This window comes from Chlamydotis macqueenii, chromosome 14 (genome assembly GCF_036417535.1).
Source record: "Chlamydotis macqueenii isolate bChlMac1 chromosome 14, bChlMac1.mat, whole genome shotgun sequence".
Classification (NCBI taxonomy): Eukaryota; Metazoa; Chordata; class Aves; order Otidiformes; family Otididae; genus Chlamydotis; species Chlamydotis macqueenii.
This window is the reverse complement of record NC_141569.1, coordinates 17,861,309-17,882,206: the sequence shown is the minus strand read 5'-3', so window position 1 is coordinate 17,882,206 and position 20,898 is coordinate 17,861,309. Positions and strand designations below refer to the sequence as shown.

General features: G+C 53.6%; 1 protein-coding gene across 6 annotated transcripts in view; it reads left to right on the top strand.

Annotated features, from left to right (window-relative positions):
* The window catches only part of TCF7 (transcription factor 7), a 70,613-nt gene extending 51,125 nt beyond the window's left edge, over nucleotides 1–19,488 (top strand). The window contains exons 5-12 of one of the 6 annotated variants that reach the window (XM_086758823.1): nucleotides 1,320–1,410; nucleotides 4,689–4,775; nucleotides 6,431–6,541; nucleotides 6,811–6,973; nucleotides 7,170–7,277; nucleotides 10,655–10,703; nucleotides 12,744–12,816; nucleotides 15,780–19,488. In XM_086758823.1, the coding sequence (XP_086614949.1) occupies nucleotides 1,320–1,410; nucleotides 4,689–4,775; nucleotides 6,431–6,541; nucleotides 6,811–6,973; nucleotides 7,170–7,277; nucleotides 10,655–10,703; nucleotides 12,744–12,816; nucleotides 15,780–16,080 (983 nt within the window). In that variant the 3' untranslated portion in view covers nucleotides 16,081–19,488. The remainder of the gene's footprint in view (nucleotides 1–1,319; nucleotides 1,411–4,688; nucleotides 4,776–6,430; nucleotides 6,542–6,810; nucleotides 6,974–7,169; nucleotides 7,278–10,654; nucleotides 10,704–12,743; nucleotides 12,817–15,779) is intronic. The other 5 variants (XM_086758826.1, XM_086758824.1, XM_086758825.1 and 2 more) reach the window with 5 other exon arrangements.
* The last annotated feature ends 1,410 nt before the right edge of the window (nucleotides 19,489–20,898 follow it).

Sequence of the window (20,898 nt, the reverse complement as noted above, 5' to 3'; positions counted from 1 at the left end):
CCGTCGTGCTCATTCTCACAGCATCCCTTTAGAGTCTTTCACGGTAGCCCAAGGACACGCAGACAAGGAAATACAAGCAGGATCTTCTGAGTCAGTGGCTGGTGCCCCAACCGCTGGGCCAGCAAGAATAACTTGTGCTCTGGCTTACGCAACTGGTATTGTTGGAGATCCAAATCTCAGGAAATCCTGGCAGCCGCCTAACGCGGATGCTGGTTTTGTTTGACCTTCAGCGGGCTGCTGCGTCCCGCGTGAGCGCAGCCGCAGGTAAATCTCATACCAAGTTAGGTATTCCTTTCTGTTCACTGATACATTTATTTTAGCCAACTCCTAATAATGTGCTTGGAGTCTGTTGGTGTCATTCCTAATTAATAATTTACCATAAATACACCTAGGGGAATAATCCAGACTCCTGAGTTTGCAAACTGCTTACAACCAATCACCAATTTTATTCCATGTACTTATTGCCCGGGACAGCTGCTGGGCGATCCCTGCCCAGGATTTTTTGTCTGGGGCTCGTTAGCAGTCAGCATCACGCGATGCTGCAGCAGAGCTCGGCCCCAGTTTCCCAGTCTGGGGGCCGGCTGCAGGCTGGTTTTGCCAGCAGCGCCGCGGTTGAGTCCCACCCGCAGCCCCGGGTTCCGCGGGCTGTTTTCAAGCCCGGGTGGAAATGGAGAGCTGCTGCGGCTGTCTGCTCCGGCCACGCCGCCCGTGCCAGTGGCTTAGAAGACCACGCAGGGATTCCCCGTGCGAAGGGTGAATTCCCAGCTGGCACCATACCCCGCTCCGCCGATCCTTGGCACCCACAGACCCACGGTTGCTTGGAACGGAGACTCAAACGGTTTAAAATCGAGGTAGAAGTGATGCCGCACTGGACCGTCCCCGCTGGCCGCTCCTGGGGGGTCCCGGGGATGACCGATGGGAAGGGGGTGGAGGGGCAGCTGTGACCATTGATCGTACACCCACACAGGCTCTGGGAAGGGGAGAGGGATGTCTGGAATCCACCAAATCCTTCCCAGAGCAACTTGCTGCTTGGCCTCAGGGTGGCACGGACGATGCTTGCGCAGGAGCAGGCTGCCCTCCCCACCCCAGTCACGCGCGTGTTTGTGATCCTGCGGTAACGTGGACGACCCACCACGTCCCCACAGAGAGAACCGCAGCAATAAAAAGGGGCAATTACAACATCCTGCCGCTTGCAGACAGCTATTTCGCTGACGTTCCACAAGTGCCCGTAGATGGAGCAGGCAGGGGGTCGGGAGCAACCCGGGTCAGCCGGGGAGCGCGGTGCTGGGTCCGACTCATCTCCTTCTCCCTTCTCCCAGGAGTGCACCGTCCTTCCCAGACCTCAGACATCCCGGGTTTCTACCCTCTCCCTCCCGGTGGAGTCGGACAGATCACGCCGTCGATGGGATGGTGAGTGTGGAGGGCTCGGCCCCGCGCGGGCTGATCCGGCCGCTCCGTACGTGGGATGGTTCGTTGGCCAAACCGCGCGCAGCCGTTCTCCGTAACCTCCACGGTGCTTTCACCCCGGCTTCATCCCTCCGGCGTGCTGTGCGATGGGGAGGGGGGTTTAGCCCTGGTTTAGAGGCGGGGAGCAGATCCACGGAGGGGCTGAAGGCTTTGTCCCGGCTGGAGCATCCCCAGAGCGGGGTTACAACCTGCCCGATTCAAAACCAGCTCACGTCTGCCGTACACCTGGCTGCCTGTGTGGATCAGGAAACCCAGGGAGAGCTTCCTGCCCGTTTCTCCCAATCACAACAAAAGCCTCTCTTTCCGAGGAGGAGGCAATTTTCTCCCTCGCTGTGGTTTTCAGCACGAACAGTGCTTTCCCCGAGCGCGCTGCTGGCGTGGCGTAATCCAGCGGGATGCTCCAGCCAGCGGGCCGTGGTGCCTCTCAGGGTCTGACACGCTGGGAAACGACGCACGGCGGCACAGACCCGCCGCGGCGAATGACCCCGGTACCCGCAGCCTGGCCACGGCACAGCCGGCTCGGCGGTACCCGCTGCCCCAGCGGGGATGGGGAAAGAGGGACCGGGAGGGACCTCAAGGACAAGAAATAAAAACACACCGGTGTGCGCTCCGTGGTCATTGCCACCGGGTTTTGTCACCGAGCCGGTGATCGTAAGCACGCTGGGGGAGCTGGGCTGGTAGGCGATGCCATGTGGGCATCGTCGCTCCTCGGGTGAATTTTTAATGCCGGTCAGTGACTCGGGACCTTGCGGAGGATTGCGGGAAGGCTGGTGGCTGCAGGCAGTGGGTCAGGGCGGCCAGGATGGGGGGAAGAGCGTGGGGAGGGCGACCGCAGGGGCAGGCAGCCACAGCCTCCCTGCTGCCGGCTGGTAAAACCCCGGCAAAGCTCAGTGGAGACCTCCAGGTACAGGAACACATTGCAAAGTGGGAGAGATGAAGGATATTGAAACAGAGAAGTAAAATATTAGCTTTTTGGTTTGTTTTGTTTGTGAATGTCGTGTTCCAGATACTTAACCACAAGGAAGCAGAGACTGAGGCCTTTGATAGAGTTTGGCTTCAAAGAGATCACATTTTGCCTTCTGTGCTAAATCTGCTACTGTTGGGCGATGATTTAACTCCTCGTGTGATGTGATTCATCCTCAGGAAAAACAAGTACTGGGGTGACTGCGCTGTAACACGAAGGAAATAATCGGGGGTGAGAAAGGAGCCTGTTTGCCAAATGCAAGGCCCACTCTTGGGATGGGATGCTGGGCGGTGTGTCTAATAGAGCCTTCGCTCATCCATTTGCCTGCCCAAAATTTCCAGAAAGAGCCCCAAAACCTCTCCTGAAGTGCCCGGTCCTCGGGCACCGAGGCTCAGCGCGTCGGCATGGGTGGGTGCAGGGGCAGCAGCGTGGACCCCGTGCAGCAGGCGGCGGGTAGCGGAGCCTGTGTGCCGGGGATGCCGAACCGGAGATGCTGAGCCGGGGTGGCCACGTGCGGGAAGCAACTTTTCCTCCACGAGCTGGCAGGCAGGATCTGGGGAGAAACGGGCTTTGTTCTCGCCGAGTGCTTCGGGAGGAGGAGCTGCAGTCTCTCTCTGTAATTACCTGGGATGATGGTCGGATAAAAGCCTCCCAGAGTCCAGTCGGGTGAGTTTTGCTCACAGGAGCCTGGCAGCAAACGTCAGCCCGCGAACCGTGTCGCTCACCCACTCCCCGGGCCGAGCAGCGGCCGTCTCACGTCTTTTTTCCAAGCCAGCCTCCCATCACCGGGTGAGACGGGCCGGGATCGTGCGTTCCCGACCATCAGGGACTGATTTTACCGTTGCATTGATTTGCACGTCAGCATCACCTCGGATGGAGCCGCGAGTGCCCGGCTCCTTTTCCATCCCAGTGTCTCAGCCTCCGCAGGAACGCGTGTCGCTTCTGGATTCGCTCCGAGTGTTTTCTCGGCCCCGGAGCAGCCGCCTTCGACTTCAAAGGTTGTTTCGGTTTCCCGATGCGGCAGCGCTTGGCTGTTGGTCGGTGTGTTTATACCCGCCAACATCTAAGGGGTGGGAGAGGGCTTCTGCCTGGCAGGGTGTAAACAGAGCCCCGCCGCCTCGCCTGCCTTTCCTGCAGACAGATCCTGCAGATTTCGGTCAAGCTGAGGCACGGCAGCTCCCGGAGCGGCAGAAACAGAAACCTTCCTCCCTCGAGGGCCCGACTGCCGAGGCGCTGCTGTTATTCCTCCTCAGGGCAGAAACTGTCTGTAGCCCTGAAAAATCCCTGGCATCCAGCAGCTTGGTCCTTCGCAGGGCGCTGCACTTAGTGATAATGTGCTTCTTTTTGCTTTTTTTTTTACTTATTAGAGCTGCAAATAGCTGGTGCTGGTCTTAGGCGCAGCTCTGCGCAGCCTGGCCGGAGCAGCACCAGCGTCTGCGCGGGTTTAAGCATCCCACCACGTCCCTCTTGATCTCCATGCGCATTTTTAGGCTGGGAGCATCTTTTGGCAGGTCTGCAGGGCAAGCGGAGGTATTTCTGAGCGATCTCCATATGAAAGCGGGGGGGGTTTCCCTGGCTGGGAACAAGGAGGAACTTCCTGCACGGTTATTTTACTATTTAAAAAATAATTTTCAGTGCCAGGTCTGGTACGTGCCCGGTCCCCAGCGTGAACCAACTTTCAAAAGAAATGTAGGAGTGAGCTTTTGGCTGCTTTGAAAGCGATGGGCAGCCTTTTAGGGATGCGCTGGGGAAATCAGAGCGTTTCTGAAGCACGTGCTTCAGGGTGGAGTAGGGGTTTTCTCTCCGAACGCCGGCATCCTTCCACGACTGCGCAGCCTCTTGTGCACCACGCAGAGAGAGGCTCTGACCAGGCTTTCATTTTTTTCGGTCAAACCCTGCTCTTCTAAGCGACTTCTGTGCAACGGCAACATCTCCTGGTTTTTCCGCGCACCTCCGCGTTTTGTGCTTTGACAGGATAAACTCAACACTGCAGCGTTACCCCACATCGGGGACGGAGCGGGGGGTCAGAGTTGGATCCAACCTTTGCAGGAAGGCCCAGCTTCCCCCAAAATAAAGTCCAAGCCCCGCGCTGCCCCTTGAACCCGGCGTGCTCCCCGAGCGGAGCCGAGCCGTCGGAGCTCCCGAGCCGTCGGAGCTCCCGGGCCGTCGGAGCTCCGAGTCCCCTTGGCCGGGGGGTGTCTTTAGGAAACACCACGTAGCTGTGGATACTTTATAGCCTCTTTCTTCCCGATCCCAGGCAGAGCCAGTCTGTCTATCCGCTCCCGTCATGTGGATTTAGACAGCCGTATTCGTCAGCGCTTTCTGCCGGGCCTTCTTTCTCCAGGTGAGTATGAGCTGTGTGAGACAGGGCGGCAGCTCGGCTGGCCTCGCAGCTTGCGGATGTGTGCGGCAGGAGCTTGCAGCAGCCCAGGGACGGCCGCGCGCCTTCCCGGGGCGCTCAGGGGAACAGCGAGCGTCCCGGGAGGAGGCACGGCCGTTGGGTTTTAATCGGAAGTCAAAGCTAGAAAGCTCTGCCTTCGGCTCAGCCTTGGGAAGAGGAGGTGAAATCCTTTGCTTCTTGTCACTGACCCTAATCCGGAATGTACCCCTGCGGCCGCCGCCGCTGAGTTCTGCTCTGCAGAGCCCGGCCTCTTCTGCTCGATCTCAGCCTTAAAAGCAGGACAGGCAGCTGCCCGCTGTCCTCCGTCGGCACGGCTCAGCCCCCTGAGATGTAAGCGCGTAACACGGCCCTGCACCATTCGTACTGCAACGGGACGGTCACCCAGGACCAAATTTTGCCCTCTGTCGCTATACCCAGACCCCAGTGACGTCCCAGTGAGCAAAACACATCCCCACAGAGCCCGGCCCCTCCGGGCGTGCCGGTGGGCAAAGCCCCCACGGCTCCAGCGAGGAGGGCAACGCCGCGGGGACGCCTGCGCACGCTGTGTGTGCTCACGCCCCAGCTTTCGCTTCTGCTTCGCGTTGTCCTGAGGGGCCATTAGTGGAGGATTCCCGCAGGAAAACCGTGCAAGCCCTTTACCCAGGCAAAAAACCTCGATGGGATCCGCGCGGCCCTCGATCCCTTAGCCCTGCAGCCGCGGCGAGGGAGCGCGGCCAGCCCCCCTCGCTCGCGGAGGCATCGCTCTGCCCGGCCGCGAAGGCGAAGGCAAGAGAGGAGCTAACGGTTCCCTGCAGAGGCCTGGCAGCCTCCCCGAGCCCGGGAGCTCGCAGGATTTTGGGGTGGGTTTTTGCAGCACTGCTGCAGCCGAGAAAGTACACCTGGTCAGATAAGGATCAGGCTGTGCCGGTGGATTAAATTAAACAGCTTTTCTTTTCGTGCCAGCATATCTAATGAGCAGTTCAGCTCCCATGGGCAATTCTGCCATCGCAAGCTGCAGTCATAACGTGGCGAGCTTGGCAGAGCTGCCTGTGCTGGCTTCACCCTCCAAAACTCTCTCTCGAGAGCTAATGAAGCCTGAAAGCTAGCGAGACCTCTCGTGATCTCCGTCCCGTGTCGGCGGAGAGCGTTGTCTAGGCAAGGTGCACCTCCTAGAGTTGCAGTGCGGTTCATGTTCAGACTTAGGCTGGTTCTGTTAAAAGAGAGGAGCGGGGTGGTCCTAATCTCTGCCATCCAACCCCTGGGTTGAGTTTGTTGTTCCTTTTGTGCAGCGCTAATAAGGTATTGCAGCAACAGAGATCTGAGTAGCTGAAACCGCTGGTTGAAAGCGCCCTTGATCTCCCTCGGGCTGGCTCCCGCTGCGGGCACCCCGGCCCTTTCCACCCAGCCGTGCCCGCTGCCGGCGCGGCGGGGGCGAGGCGGGGGCGCTGGGCGCTGGCTCCCCCGCGCCAGCCTGGCAGCGCCCGCAGGTTTGCTTTTCCGTGTCCTCCGCTTACCGTCTGCTTCTGCCGCGTCCGAGTCCCGTCACATCGGACGCTCCGAGCGTCCCCAGCCTCCCCGGCGCAGCCCTCCCGGCGCGGCTCATCCGCTCTCTGTTGCAGGTTCACTCACCCGCTGATGCTGGGCTCCGGCATGCACACCACTGGCATCCCGCACCCCGCCATCGTGCCCCACTCCGGCAAGCAAGAGATGGAGCACTATGACCGAAACATGTAAGTGGGAAGCGTTGGCAGGGCTCCTCAGCAGCGTTCACGCCTCAACCCCCGCTTCGTTTATCCCTGTTAATGCTTGCACGGGGGGGAGGGCGGACGAACACCGCGCTCTGCCTGCGTCAGGCAACGACACGCATTCGAGATGCGGATCTCGGGCCCCCCGCCCGCTCGTGCTGTCGAGTTTGGCGTCGAGTCTTCTGCTGAGCTTGGTGCCACCAGGGCTGCAGGGTGGCTCTGATGCTGACGGCTCTTCTTTCGATCTCTCCAAGGAAACCTCAACCAGAACCAAAGAGAGAGAAGGAAGCCAAGAAGCCCACTATCAAGAAGCCCCTGAACGCTTTCATGTTGTATATGAAAGAAATGCGGGCGAAAGTCATTGCCGAGTGCACCCTGAAGGAGAGCGCCGCTATCAACCAGATCCTGGGAAGGAGGGTAAGAGCACGCAGGGCTCGGCACCGTCGTGTCCGTCCCTGTCCCTTGCAGCTGCTCTTAAACACGGAACAAGCGCCCGCTTTCAAAACCGGGTGCTCTCACCCCTCAAACACGCAGGGGAGCGGGGCGGCCGCGGTGGGGTGGGCCGGGAGGGGACAGCGGGGCCAGGTCTCACCACCGCGCTTGTCCTTTGCAGTGGCACGCGCTGTCCCGGGAGGAGCAGGCCAAGTACTACGAACTGGCTCGCAAGGAACGGCAGCTCCACATGCAGCTCTACCCCGGCTGGTCTGCCAGGGACAACTACGTGAGTGACCGCTGCGCCTCGGACCCCTTCCCCGCGGCCAGAAATCACCCGGGGGGGCTGACAACTTCTGTGTGCTAAACACCCACCCTGTTCCCTGGTAGGGCCATTCCTGAGAGCAGGTTACTTATAGAAATTCACATTTCAGGAGTATTTTGAGCATCCTCTTGGTTCTTTGCCTATCTATAGCACAAAAATTGTAGCTCCACAGCTACCACAACCGTTTGTCCGCTTACTGTTCGAGGAAATACAAGTAGAAAGGAAGAGGAACTTCTAAATGATGTTCATGATCGTTGGAAATGTAATTTTATGGAAACCCACTGCTTTGAGCATCTCAGGCATCAGCGGGAGCTGAACGTGGGGCAGAGGCACAGGAGGAGAAATTCGGGGCGGGATGGGCAGAGCTGACCCGCAGCCTGCTCCGCTCCCTTCGCTTTGTGGCGCTGCCTCCTTCGCCAGCTGGAAATCGCGGGGCTGGGGACCGCGGGCTCTGTAGCCCCGGGCACGTGGGGCTGAGCCCAGGCACACGCCACGGGTTGGGGAGGATTTGCCAAATTGCGTGCTGCCGCCTCTGTTCTGGGGGGTTATAGCTGGCACGGGGCGTCCTCCCAAGCCGCCCTCACAGGAGAATCATAATAATGGGGAAATAATTTTTAAGAAAGAGAAGTAGGAAGGTGTAAGCTGCTTTGTGTGAGCTGTGGTGCACACCTAAGTCTCGCAGGCTGTGCAGGTCTGATTTCAGACTTGCCGTGGGGCCGCGTCCCGAGCAGCAGCCATGCATTGCAAGGCACGTCAGTGACAGTCACGGAGCTTCTGTCTGTCCCTCAGGGGCCCAGATCCCACCCTGACCTGTCATTTTTAGAGGACCCTGACCAAATCAAGCACATGATGTTCAAAATGTTCAGGTGCAATTCAAGCAAATGCAGAAACGGCACTGCTCGCTCTGCAACCTTGCGAGCTCGATCCAGCTCTTTGGGGAGCCTTTTGCCCAACCAAGGTCGCTGTTAGGGGAAAAAATAAACCCTTCCAGATTGAAAAAAAGAAAAAAATCCCTCAAACCAGGCAGTGGCTGCTGAGCAGAGTAGCTGAGCCGCGCGGCACATAGCGGTGGTTCCCAGCAGTAAAAATGAAGCAGTGCAGAGGGCATTGACACGCGCTGAGTGTTGGGATTGTGCGTTCCCGGGGCCAGAAGAACCTTCCCTGTGTACAAGGGGAAGGAGGGAAGCTCCAGCCTTGGTCTTCCCTGGTTTTGCCTGTAGACACTGTTTGATTGTATGTGCCTAGTGAGCTCATTAGAGACCTGAAGCAAAGCCCGCGTAAGCCTTCAGCTCTCCGTCCATCCACTCGAGGCGGCCGCTTTCCTTCCCATCCAGCCCGCCCTCACCCAAGCCCTTCTTCCAGAAAGCCCAAACTCCACCAAGGGCAAGAAAACACCCTTAAACAGACCAAAAACACCCCAAAAAGCCAAAAAAACCAGAGGGTAGAGATGATGCAGAGAAAGCAGAGGTGATGGGAAGCCCCCAGCCCTTGTTTCCCAGCAGCAGCACAAGCATCCTTGCATCCTTGCCTCCTTGCAACCATAGCTTCCATATCCAGCTTTGCAGGATCAGTGCTGGATGCTGATGCCCTCCGGAGACGTCCTTCGAGAAACCGGGGCAGCACCAAAGGTGACTTTTCTCGAAGGACTTCTCCGGAGGGCATCAGCATCTGGAGAACATCAGCATCTGGAGGTCAACAGCATCTCTGAGAGCAAGGCACCATCTTCCACCAAGACCAAGCACATCCTCCATGGAAATCTCAATCCCGTAGCATCCTTCATCTTGGCCAAGGCTGGTTCTCGGCTGCAGAAGAGTTTTTCTCTCCGTGGCTAGCGGGCTACAAAGGTGCGCATTGAAGCAAGAAGCTTCTTCGGGTCTTGTTGTGGTTGGAGGAGATGCTTTTCTCTCTGGAGGGAAGAGGAGGAGGAGGAATGTAGGTCACTTCTGCAGCACGTGATGCGGATGTCAGGCAGGAAATACAGTTGCTCCCACACTGAAGAAAAAGCTTACCGCAGCTCGGAGCTTTCCACCTTCACTCAAAACCACAAGAAGTCATATAAGAAGTCACGAGTCGAAGGCAGCCCTGCAAGCCGCCTGCTCCAGGCAGGCCAGATCTGCTCCTACGCTGCCGGGCCCTCGTCAAGGAGCTCATTAGGAGATGAGGGGAGTTGCGTGTTGTGAGTTGGAGAGGCAGTTTGGGGCGAAAATTGGGTTTCTTGTTAGTGAGGGAAGTAAACAGAGGAGTGAGAGATGGGTCCAGAGCTGCAAAAGCACTAAAATAGAGAAGTTGTTTTATTTAAAAATAAATCTCTAGGGATTTCCTCAAACTAATTTTCCCGTTTGAAATCAGGGATGCTCCTCCTGGTTACGTGTTTTGGAGCAATCTCTCTTGAGGTGTAAGGCACCAGATTAAAGCACGTGCTGGAAATGGGGAGGGTGCTGAAACGGGCCAGGCGCTTTTTAGAAACATAAAAGAGGGAGGAGGAATAGGAATGTGCCGGGAGGATCAGCTGTTGACCATCCTGCCTCTGCTGCATGTGGTAAATCTAGCTTAATTATTTTAATCTAGTTAAATCTATTAATTAAATCATCAGTTGATTAATTAAAGTGATAATGGGTGGGATTCCCAGGCAAGACACATCAGGGTGGGCTGAGGGGGGCTGGCAGGAGTTGGCAGCGGTGCTGAGCAGCGTGGGCACGGGCTCTGGGTTTGTTAGAGTTGGTTTGCATCCCCTAACGTTTTCTCTTGCGACGTCTGATGCAGCCTGCGGCGTAAATCAGGGTCTGGCTGCATTTGTGACGTGGTCGTGGATTCATGACAGAGCAGGGGAGCGGCGTGGCGGGACGGAGATGGAGCAGAAGCAGGGGTGGCAGCAGGGACGCGGCCGCCGTCTCCTCCGAGTTGCCGTTGCCGTTTCTGCGTACGCACGGCTCTCGTGCAGCGTGGTTTCAGCAAGCTGGGGATGAGTCAAGGTGCCAGCGGTGCTAGATCTGGGGGTACTGGGAGTGAGGGATTATTCCTGAGAAAAGAGACTTGCCCTGGAAAAGGCAGCCATTGGCATGTGTGCTAACACAACTGCGGGGGTTTGCTTTGAGAGTTTCTCCTGGGATTATTTTCTGGAGCACCAGGCAGTTGGGGAAAGGAAAGGGATGTCCACGGAGATAACCCTGAGCAGGTCCCCTTCCAGGGATTCTCGCTTCGTCTCTCCCTGGAATGGGTGAGCTGGCAGCACCAAGGACCTGGCCACATTCCCCATTAATGTGATCCAGCCCCAAAAACTCCGTGCAGCACCCTCAGTCTCCTGGCAGCACGGACTAACGGCCTTTCCTTTCATTTCCCAGGGGAAAAAGAAAAGACGAACACGGGAAAAGCAGCAAGATTCCAACTCAGGTAAATGCCTGCGGCTCGGTGGCTGTTCCTTCCTTTTTCCTCAGAGGGGATAATCCGAAGCAGTTGTCGTGTTTTACCATGTTTTCTTTTATTCTCCTCAGCTTAACTAAAGAAATACACTTTTTTTTTTTAAAGATGCGGTAAATTAATGTTTCTGTGACTTTTTCATATGCGTGTTTGAATTAGAGCATGGGGAGTGTGTGAAAACTGGAAAGATCAGGTATTTATTATCACTAAACTTAACCCATTCAAAACATCCCAGGTGAATGTCCCCATCGGCCCTACAGACACCATTCATTAAGGAAAACTCCTCCCAAGTGCAGCACTATTGCAGGTGGGACTAAGCGCAGTGACAGGACTGAAGGGCACCCATGGAGCTACTCCAAATCTGGCTTTTGTCTCAAAGTAACCGGGAGTTCAAGCGAAGTCATACTGAAAACCAGTGCCAGCTGCCTCCCTGCACCACACAGTTGGTTAGAAAAGACCTTCTTGCCAGATTTCAGCTGGTGACACACGCATTCCCATCATCCGAGGCTGTTCCTGTGCTGGTTTCTGAAGTACTTCCACCGCACCAGGAATAAATAATATCTGCACCACTAAATATTCATTATAAAACATCAAGATCCTGTCCTTGCCCGTTACGGCATCACAAATACATGAAGTTAGACAGCGTGGTTTTCCCACTGTGTCCGTTCTGTGATTGCCTGTAGACTTAGGAAGAGCTTTTCCCGCTCTCCAGCCTCCCAGTTCACTACTGGTCGTCGCTCTTAGATAGTTTTGGATGAATTTAAGTCAGCCAGATGATCGATTGTTGGCCTTCTAAGCAAAACCCTGGTTCTCTCTCCCTCCATAAATGCTCCCTGGGGAGGGTTCCTGTTGCTCTCCTGGCCTTGCACGCCCACACCAAGACCTGTCCCACCCGAGCTGGGGACCTGGACGTCGCACCTGGGCGGTTCGGTTGGCGGTTGGGACACGGGAGCCCAGCTCTGGTGTTACTGCTGTGGATTACACGTCCGTGCCACCAGAACCCTGCAGCCTGCGTTGATTTATTACGTTCAGATGATCTCACTAATTTAACGAGTCGCTGTTGGGTGCCCTCTTTGAATTGTCTATAAAAAGCAATTCCATGTGTCCCAGTAATCTCCAGTTGATCTCATTCAGTCTCTAGACTGGGGAATACCAGCTTTTAGGCTTCTATGTAGTGTGTATCCATATTTTTATACATCCATATGCATGCCTTGTCCGTGTGATACAGAAATGATGATCTCACCTGTTAGGGATTGGAAACCAGCTGCTGGTCATGCAGGACAGGAGACACTGGTGGTGGCTGACGGGGAGCACGAATCCAGCACGGAAATGTGCCGTTCAAATCCCATTTACAGCACTGGGGGGGGGGAAACCACGATGTGCCTGCAAGCAAATAGGGCTTCACCCTGCCGAGTCCCATAATTACGCAGTGAAACTGCGACATTTGAGGAAAGGCCATGGAAAATGGCTTTTCCATTAAAATTGGAAGGGAATGGTGGGGGGCGGAGTACAACAACCCGGGCCTGGGTCTCCTTGGTGCTAACTCTGCTTTCAGCCTGCTGCTTCCGCAACGTTTCCTCCTCCTCTTTTCCGGGCACAGTCCGAGCTGGCTGGCAGCCCCGTTTAGTGGCTGCTGGAAAGGCAGGGAGCAGGTAAGGATGCCGACACAGGAGGCAGGCAGCGCCTCTGGGAATTGGCAGCTTTTCCAAACTTAAGAAATTCGGAACGCCATGAATTTCCCCGCAGTTGCCCGTATTTCCTGGAGCTGAGGCCGTTTCCCAGACCTCCAGCTGCCAGCAGTGATCTCTGATATTTGCCTAACGATCACTTTTTTCCAGGAGAGGTGCTGCTAGCATCGGTCTGTTGCAGAAAAAAAAAAAAAAAAAGGATTGTAGTCTGCTAGTCGTGCCTTCAAGTCGCTAAAATGATGTTGCTTCTTTTCTTCCTCCTGCTCCTCCTCCTCTTTGTGCCTCTGCCTTGCCCATTCTCCGCCACGCATGCTTCTGTCTTCAGATCCTGCCTCTCCTAAGAAATGCAGAGCTCGCTTTGGCCTCAACCAACAAACGGACTGGTGCGGCCCGTGCAGGTGTGTATCGGCATCGCCTCGCTGCCGGGGCGCTCCCGGGCGAGCGGGTTCGGCTCCGGGCGGCCTCCCGCAGCCGGCCCGGCGGGATGGGTTCCCTCAGGGGTCGTTGTCCGAGCTGCGAGGGTCAGGCTGTGCACGCTGGGTTTCCTACCCCGGGACGGTGCCGGTGTGACGCTGTGCGTGTTCCTCGGTGGCGGGTTTCCCTGGAGTTAACAGCTTATTTCCAGGGTGGAGACCTCCGTCCCCCTGACGCGGGGCTTTCTTCCCCCGTTAAAGATTTCCTAGCACATAAACAGCACCCGAGGGCCAGCAGTGAGCAGTTACTGGGTTTCTTTTTCCTATTTATGCTGGGGCCAGTTACACAGTTAATATTTCAAGATCAGGCTCTTCTTGACCCTGAAATTTTGCAGCACCCGCCATGGCGTGGGAGAGCCTCAAGCAGTGAGTTTGCCAGGGCCTCGCGCCTCAAGCTTTGAGGGAACGGACGTGGCCAGGCGATAGGAAAGCTCAGTGCATGACCCAAAGTTGGCTCAAGGGGTCTGCGAACGTGACCAGGCAGAAAAAAATCTCCTGGGGGGCTTCTGGACCTGGGCACGGAGGCACAGAGAGGCCCCAGCCTGGACAGAGGTTTTCATAGCACTTTTTTTATACCGATGCGTTGAGGACTCTAGCGAAAGCTGGACGTAAAGTGTTGCTTCGTGCGCTTACTGCAGCTTGAAGTGACTAAAATCCTTTATCTACCCAAATCTGACCACAGAGCACGGCCCCGCAGAGTCCGTCGGTGCTCGGCCACCGACCGCGCTGGCAGCGCTCAGGTCCCTGAGGTGAGCTCCCACCCCTGCAGCCGTGTCCTGCACCTCGGGAACCCTCCCTGCCATCAAGCACCATTTTTTTTAACTGACTGAGAATCTGGACAGAGCTCCCTGAATGTCTCACTAATACTTTACCTTGAATATCCAGAGAGGGATTTTTGTGAGCCCCCGTCGCTCGCACAGCGATGCCGCCGAGCGGAGAGCCCCGCAGCGCAGCGCAGGGCCCGGCTGCAGCTCTGCGGGCAGTTTCCCCCAGCTTCCCTCTGCCTTCGTTCGAACTCTCTAATTCAGCTTCTCTGCACTGCTTCCCAATTAACCCAGGCTGCTGAAGTGCCCGGAGACCTCCGCATGCTTTGGTTTTTTTTAACCTTTGCCTCCCAAGCCCTGGTTAGTCACAGCTGCCCTGCCGTTCCCCGTACTAACACGCTGCTGCCGGCTCAAGGGTCCTGTCCTGCCTGCTCTGGTCACCTACGGAGAGCAACTTCCGCCGGAGGATTTCCACCAGGAGAGGTTAACTGGTTAAAATGGGGTGTTCCTGCTCTAGAGGTTTCACCTTGCTCCTCCTCACCCTGGACAAACCGCTCCAGGGAGGGGGATGCATCCCGTTAGCTGTGTAAGAGCCACGACAGCCGTAGCCCGCTCGCCGGTTCGTTATCGGCAATCTGGAGAATCAGCTCTGCTTTTTCTCCCCCCTTGTTATTTTAAATCAAATCAGTGAATCGATGGATGGATTTGTATCATCTTCAACAGATCACTTCACCTCCCCATCCTGCAGCCACTCCTGAGATATCCATGGGAAACACAGCTTCCCGGGCTCATCCGCTCCGGGAAATCACAGCCCCTGTAAAATAACCTCCGCGTTCAGTATCTCAGTTCAGCAGGGCTGTCGTGTTCCGTATCCCGTTAATTGGGTCACCGCGGCTAATGACGACACTGACAGCAGTAATGGCACTTCTCGTGTTCGCATCCACCACAAAGTCGTGTTTAATACTGGACTGGTTAATACATATTCTAAGAGGGTCTAGTTTTTCATTAGTGAGATCAAAGAAAGGTGTGTGCCTGCATTAGCGAGCTCTCCAGTTGATCTGGTTTCCTCCAACGAGGCAGCCGGGTGGGGAGCCGGGCGGGAGGAAGATGCTCTCTTTCGCTGTTTTAGCTGGACGGTCATTAACAGCATCTCCAGCAGAGGAACTGTCCCCTCGCTGCTGTTAAGGTGACATCTTGGGAGCTCTTCTGGTTAAAACTCTCCTGAGGACCCAGAGCAGGCGACGTGAGGGATCTGCCACAGGCAGAGGAGGAAAACCAGCTCAACATCATAGAATATGTAACGATGGCATGAGGCCGTGCGAGGGACTGGCTCTGGGTAGTCAGGAGTGGTTAAAATAATCTGTAAAAAGCCCTTTTTGGGAGTAAATCTTTCCCCAGCTGCTGAGCTCTGTTTGTCACACCCCACAGAAAGGGAGCGTGGGACTGAGTCTTCAGGTCCTTCTTCTGCCCAGTCTTCCTCTCCAGTGTCTGCCCACATCGCACTTTTACTTGTACCTTTGCTTCCCAAGGGAGAGGTCACAACGATCCTTTCCTGCCCAGAAAAGGGCTGAGATTGATTTTGTTTTGCTTTTTATTACTAGTTCCATTTTTGTTATTGTTTTGATTTATATTATTATTTGGATTTTTATTATTTTCATGTTTACTATTATTATTTTATTTTTTGTTATTGTTTTCACTTTTATTATTGTTTTCATTTTTATCTTTGTTTTTATTATGAGTTTGATTGTTATTGTTTTTATTTTTGCGATTGTTTTGATTGCACCGCCGGCCCCGGTTCCGGCGCCCCCCCCGCCCCGCCCCGCCCCGCCCCGCGCCGCAGGGCCGCTGTTATGGCGCCGCCTGGCGGTCGCGGCGGGGAGGCGCAGCGCGGCGGGACCCCAGACCCCGGCGCAGTCGCCCCGCGGGGCTGGGGCGGGGGGGTCCCCGGCAGTCGGGACGGGGGATCCCCGGCCGGGGAGAAGCCCAGGCCCGGCCGCGGGGAACAGGGAGGGGGGCGGCGGGTCCCCGGCCGGCTGCGTGTCCCTGGCTTGCGCCCAGCGCTGGCTGACATCTCGCCCGTGCCCTCACCCTTTATTCACAGATCCCTCTCTCCACTGTTCCTAGGCGGAAAAAGAAGTGCATTCGGTACTTACAAGGAGAAGGACGCTGTGCCAGCCCAGTTTCTTCCGATGGAAGTGCTATAGACTCCCCTCCCTCTCCTCCGGACGCACTCCAATGCATCTCCTCTGCTTTTCCTTCAGACAAGCTCGCAGCCCCCGCTGACTCCGCGCACAGAGAACAGCCCGACCCCTTCCCCGTCTCCGCTCACCTCCAAACCGCCACCAGCTCCTCCAGACTGAACACCAGGTGCTCTTCCGCGCCCACCGAGTCCCCGGCGTACAGCGTGGCCTCCACGGGGACATAGTCCCGCGCGCTCAGCCGCGTTGGCCGAGGCACCGGGCGCTTCGCTCTCTCCCGCTTGGTTTCGCCGCCCATTGAAAAGGACCCAGAGGCCCCATCCAAATTCCCCATCTCACTGTAAAACGTGCGAAGTTAGGCAACAGGATGACTTAAGGATGCTGGAAAACTCATTTGGGTTGATTTTTTTTTTTGGGGGGGGGGGGTGGGAGTTAAAGATAGAAAAGTTATTTCCAAAAAAGGTAAAAAATAAGTATTTGCCAAAATTTAAAGTGCTGATGAGTAAACAAGCCTTTTGTCCCTGCCCTGTGCTGCTTTTTTTGTTTGTTTGGGGTTTTGGTTTTTTTTTCTTTTTTTTTTCTCCTTTTACTGCATTATCTTCAAGTATGGCAGAAAGCAGAGCCGAGCTCCCCAGCTTGCCGCAGTAGGTGGTAGGCGCTATCCGTCCCACAGCGGCTTCCACTCCCTGCCTCCCAAACCGCTTATAAAGCGCAGTCACTCACTCACAGATCTCTCGTAGCCGTTACACCACGGAGCTGGAAAAGCTGCAACAGAAGCATTTTTTTTAAAGCCCTTCTGTCTGAAAAGTCAATGTAGCGATGCTAGCATTCTGATCTGACCGGGTAGTAGAGAAATGAAATATTTAAACCACCGAGGTGAATTTTTTTTTAACTTCTTGTTTGAGAACAGGAAGGTATTGTTTACAGGTAACAGGTCTCTGTGCAGACGCGTCCCGTGCCGCGAGCGTACAGCATGGCACAGCACTAACCGGGCAGCGAAGGGTATGTACAGGTCTGACAGCCGAGTGCTCGCTGCGTCAGTCAGGCGCAGGGCGTCCCTCGCTGTTAGGAATTTCCCCCGCAGACGCGGACGGCCAGGCTGACCCGGGGCAGGGGAGCGCGCTGGCCCAGCGAGCGGACGCGGTGGAGGACAGGTGCCAGCTCTGCCACCGCGCCCGGCTCTCCCCTGCGGTAGGGCGGCCGGAGCAGCACACTGCCCTGCTCTTCGCTGCGGGCGCCCGTCTGTACGTACCCTTGGCGGGATCAGAACCCTTTGTTTCATGATTTGGTGTATAGCTTTTTAAAAAACTTATTCTAGCTTTTTCTAAAAGATCCTGCCTCCACCCCCAAGATGATGCCAAACGTTACCTTGGTCTCTCCAGCTTGAAAACATTTACCAGTTTCTGGTATTTTATTTATATTTTGAGCTTGAGAAACAGAAAACACTGTGGACAGAGTCTGATCTCCCTGAACTGATGTAAGTGCCAAGTTAATCCACGTTCGTGATTTACTTCAGGTTTACAGACTTCTCCCAGAGACCACAACCTAGTCCAGCGCAGATTTTTTTTCTGTGTAAAAGGAATATTTTCTAGACTGAAGAGAAAAATAACAACACACAGAGGGAGGGGGAGGTCTATTTTTTCCTACTTTACAGAACAGGTTTTAGAGTACTGAATACAAATTATGTAGTAATATTATTGTAGAACTGCAAGAAATTTAAGATGACCTTTATAATGTACAAAATATTTTTATATTTTTTTCTTAATGCAAAAACACAAACCCTTATTTTTTACATTGGACTAAACATAACTTTTTAAACAAGTTTATGCCTCAAAGATTGAAAATTTTAGAAAACAAAAACTTGATTTAGTCTGTAGAGCAGCTTTGGGTTCATTCCCTTTATTTAGGTACTTTTGCTTATAGTAGTGTAGATTTTTTAATTCCAGTTTTAGTTTAGAAGTTCTAAAGCTATTGCTTTAATCCTCTCCTGTGTAACTGTAACTTCAGAAGCACTGAATGAAAGCTACGTGCACAAACCTGAAAAGTTTAAAAAGAGTCATTTTAAAGTTTAAAACATTTGAACCCTTAGAGAAGTAGCATTACCGGAACCGACTGCCAACTGCACGCGGAGTCGTGTACTTACTGCACTCGGAGGGTTAATCCTACAGCACTAGATCAATATGCAATCTGCTCGGTTTTAAGTTATTTTAGCAAGCTTAGAGAACAGCATGCTGCAGTGCAGAACAGAGCAACTCAGCATACTCTTCCCAGATCTGACACGGTCTCTTGTTATCACTTGATTAACGAGAAAAAAAAAAATTAAAAAAAAATTGCTTAGAATTACTAGCTGTGTCTCAGCTCACCGTGTGTCACTCTGGACCCTCTGGTGGAAGGTGCTGTAGAAGTGGCAGCTACTGCAAACACCACAGGTGACAAATAAAAAGCTGGCGTAACTAACACCTGACCGGCATCTGTGGTTGGACAAAACACGCAACTTTGCAGCAAAGCAAAGGCAGGTGTAAAAGCAAAAGCAGATGTGTCTAAATAACAGCAGAGGAAATTTAGGGGAAAGTCCTGAGCAGGACCAAACTGCGTACCCTGGCCAAGGACCAGATAGCGGTAGCGTAGAGAGACCAGCCATCACCCATTTCAGAGTTCACCGGGGCTTTCACCCGTTGATTTCAAGGCTGCTTTGGCCCCTCCACGGTGTGGTAGATGCCTGCTTCGGTTCAGGGCACAGTGACCGGCAAAAGGCCCATGTGTATTACAGCCCCATCGTTATTCCATCCGACTCCTGCACAATCTCCTCACTGAAGCTTACTGCCCCCCCGTCTGGGAGCCCTTCCTCGTGCATTCCCGGCACAGAATCGTTTCCACAGCCACAGAGCTGGAGCAGTGACACCCAGTTTCTGCCCGCTGCTCGGAAGCAGAGCTCACACTGACACAGCGTCGCTCTGACCCCGTGCTCCGCTCCAGCCGTACAGGTTCACAGCCAGACCTGACCCTGTGCTTTCAGCTACGGCAGTATAAACTCGCGGTCTCTGCTTGGTACACCGCAACACAGTCCGTTTATACTGATGTAACTGAGAAAGTTTAATTGTATTTTTTTCCCCCACACCCACACAAGATAAGAGACCTTCAAGCTGCCCCTTTCCAAGACAAAACAGTGAGCATGACCAACTTTCGTTACGTAACCACTGCCAAAACAAAGTTACTTTTATTAATACCAAAAAAGTGTCTTTAGCAATGCTACATGAAGTGTTACTGTTTTGTGTTAATACTCTGTTTTTAACAGAAGGAAAACTTTGCCCTTCGGTTTTATGGTAACAAGAGGGGTTTTTGAGTTCTTTCACAGCAATTTCAACTCTTTTTGACATACATATTTGAATTGCTGAAATCAGTTTGAATGTCAGAGTCATGGAAGTACCACTTGGTTAAACCACGTACAACCACTGTCTGTATGTAGCAGGGATAAATGTTTTGCAGCTGTACTTTCATTTGTCCAATGACTATCCATCATTTGTTGTAATTTTTTTTTTTTTTTTACTTTACCAAGTTTGTATTTTTTGGCTTTTATGTTCAAAATATGTTTATAGCTTTATAAATAAAGTAATTGCCAGACTGGCTATTCCAAATAGGCCATTGGAAGTTATATTCCCATCAAACTGTCAAATAACTATTTCTGAGAATTCAAGAGGATTCCTGCTTCCCCCCCCTTGCCCCGTGGCAGTTGTATGTATAAACAGTTTTTAGAATATTTCCAACAGTTTTCAATAGGTAAGACTGAAACAGTAAACCAATACTAAGAAAAAAAAAAAATATATATATATACACCTTCTACAATCCCTACCGCCACCTTGCCTTCCCTACCCCACACTTAATTACTTTAGCCAAGATCATACCATGACTTTAAGGAAGGAAGGGCAAAAAAAAAAATTTAAGGCAGTACCATACAAGTTAAACTTGATGTGGCTGTTTGAACAGTGGGAAATTGGACAGCCTCTCACCCTTTCAAGAATTTCAAAGTACACAGCTAAGACAGTACTACAGGAGAATTTCAATGAGAGAAAATAAGTTGTATGGAATCCTAACTACCAGGACTACTAAGAATATAGAAATCTGTCAAAGCTACATAATGCTTTGAGCTTCCAGCCCGGTCCTTTCTTCTGCACGCTGCTGTACCTCCACACTTCCAGCAGGATCAACAGCCCACTAGAAGCCCCAGCAGAAGCTGCACCATTACAGCACACAGCCCAAGGGCTGGGGTTTAAGGGAAGCTGCTCTAACCATTATTAAGCCTTACCGCAGGGTCCCAGGTGTGTTTCATGCAGGTAGAAGCAAGGTAATGAGGCAGACAAGCTGTGTCTCTGCCTCTTCCTCCCCCTCCAGCAGTAAGGCATCACTTGAGGCAGCAGCTGCTAACAAAGACAGATCCTAGTTTGATGACGAGCACCCAGAGGAATCCATATGGGCTCCTACCATCAGGCACAATTACAGTACGCAGCACACCAAGGATGAACCAGTGTGTTCTGGAGCATGGATTTGTTTCTTGTAAGAATCCAGGAGAAGCTGAATATTAAACTACAAATACAGCCACAGAAAGAACTGTCAGATTTTCTCCAGTAGCACGTTTAAACTGAGGTGCATTGTGCGCAATACAGGATGCTGGAAAGGCTCCATCGTGTCCAAGTCCAGCACTGCAGTATTTTACCCACTGACAATACAATATCTGTGATGTGCCCACACAATACACACACCAGCACAACAGCAGGCCCAGCAGCCTCATGACCAGGCAGATGTGAGCAGCAGCTGCATCCAAAGCATGGGTTTGAATGCTGCCTTAGAGCAAGTATGAATGCTTTCATTAATGGGCACAAAGACTACGTAAAAGCTGGTAAGCCATCAAAAAAATACCCATCTGGATTGCCTGCTATTTCGCTTCCGACTTAGTCGGAGAAGTTGTCCACTGCATCTGACTAGTGGCTTGCATTAGTCATTGAACAACATCTTGACGTCTGTTTTATTTCAATTAACCACTGCCTCAG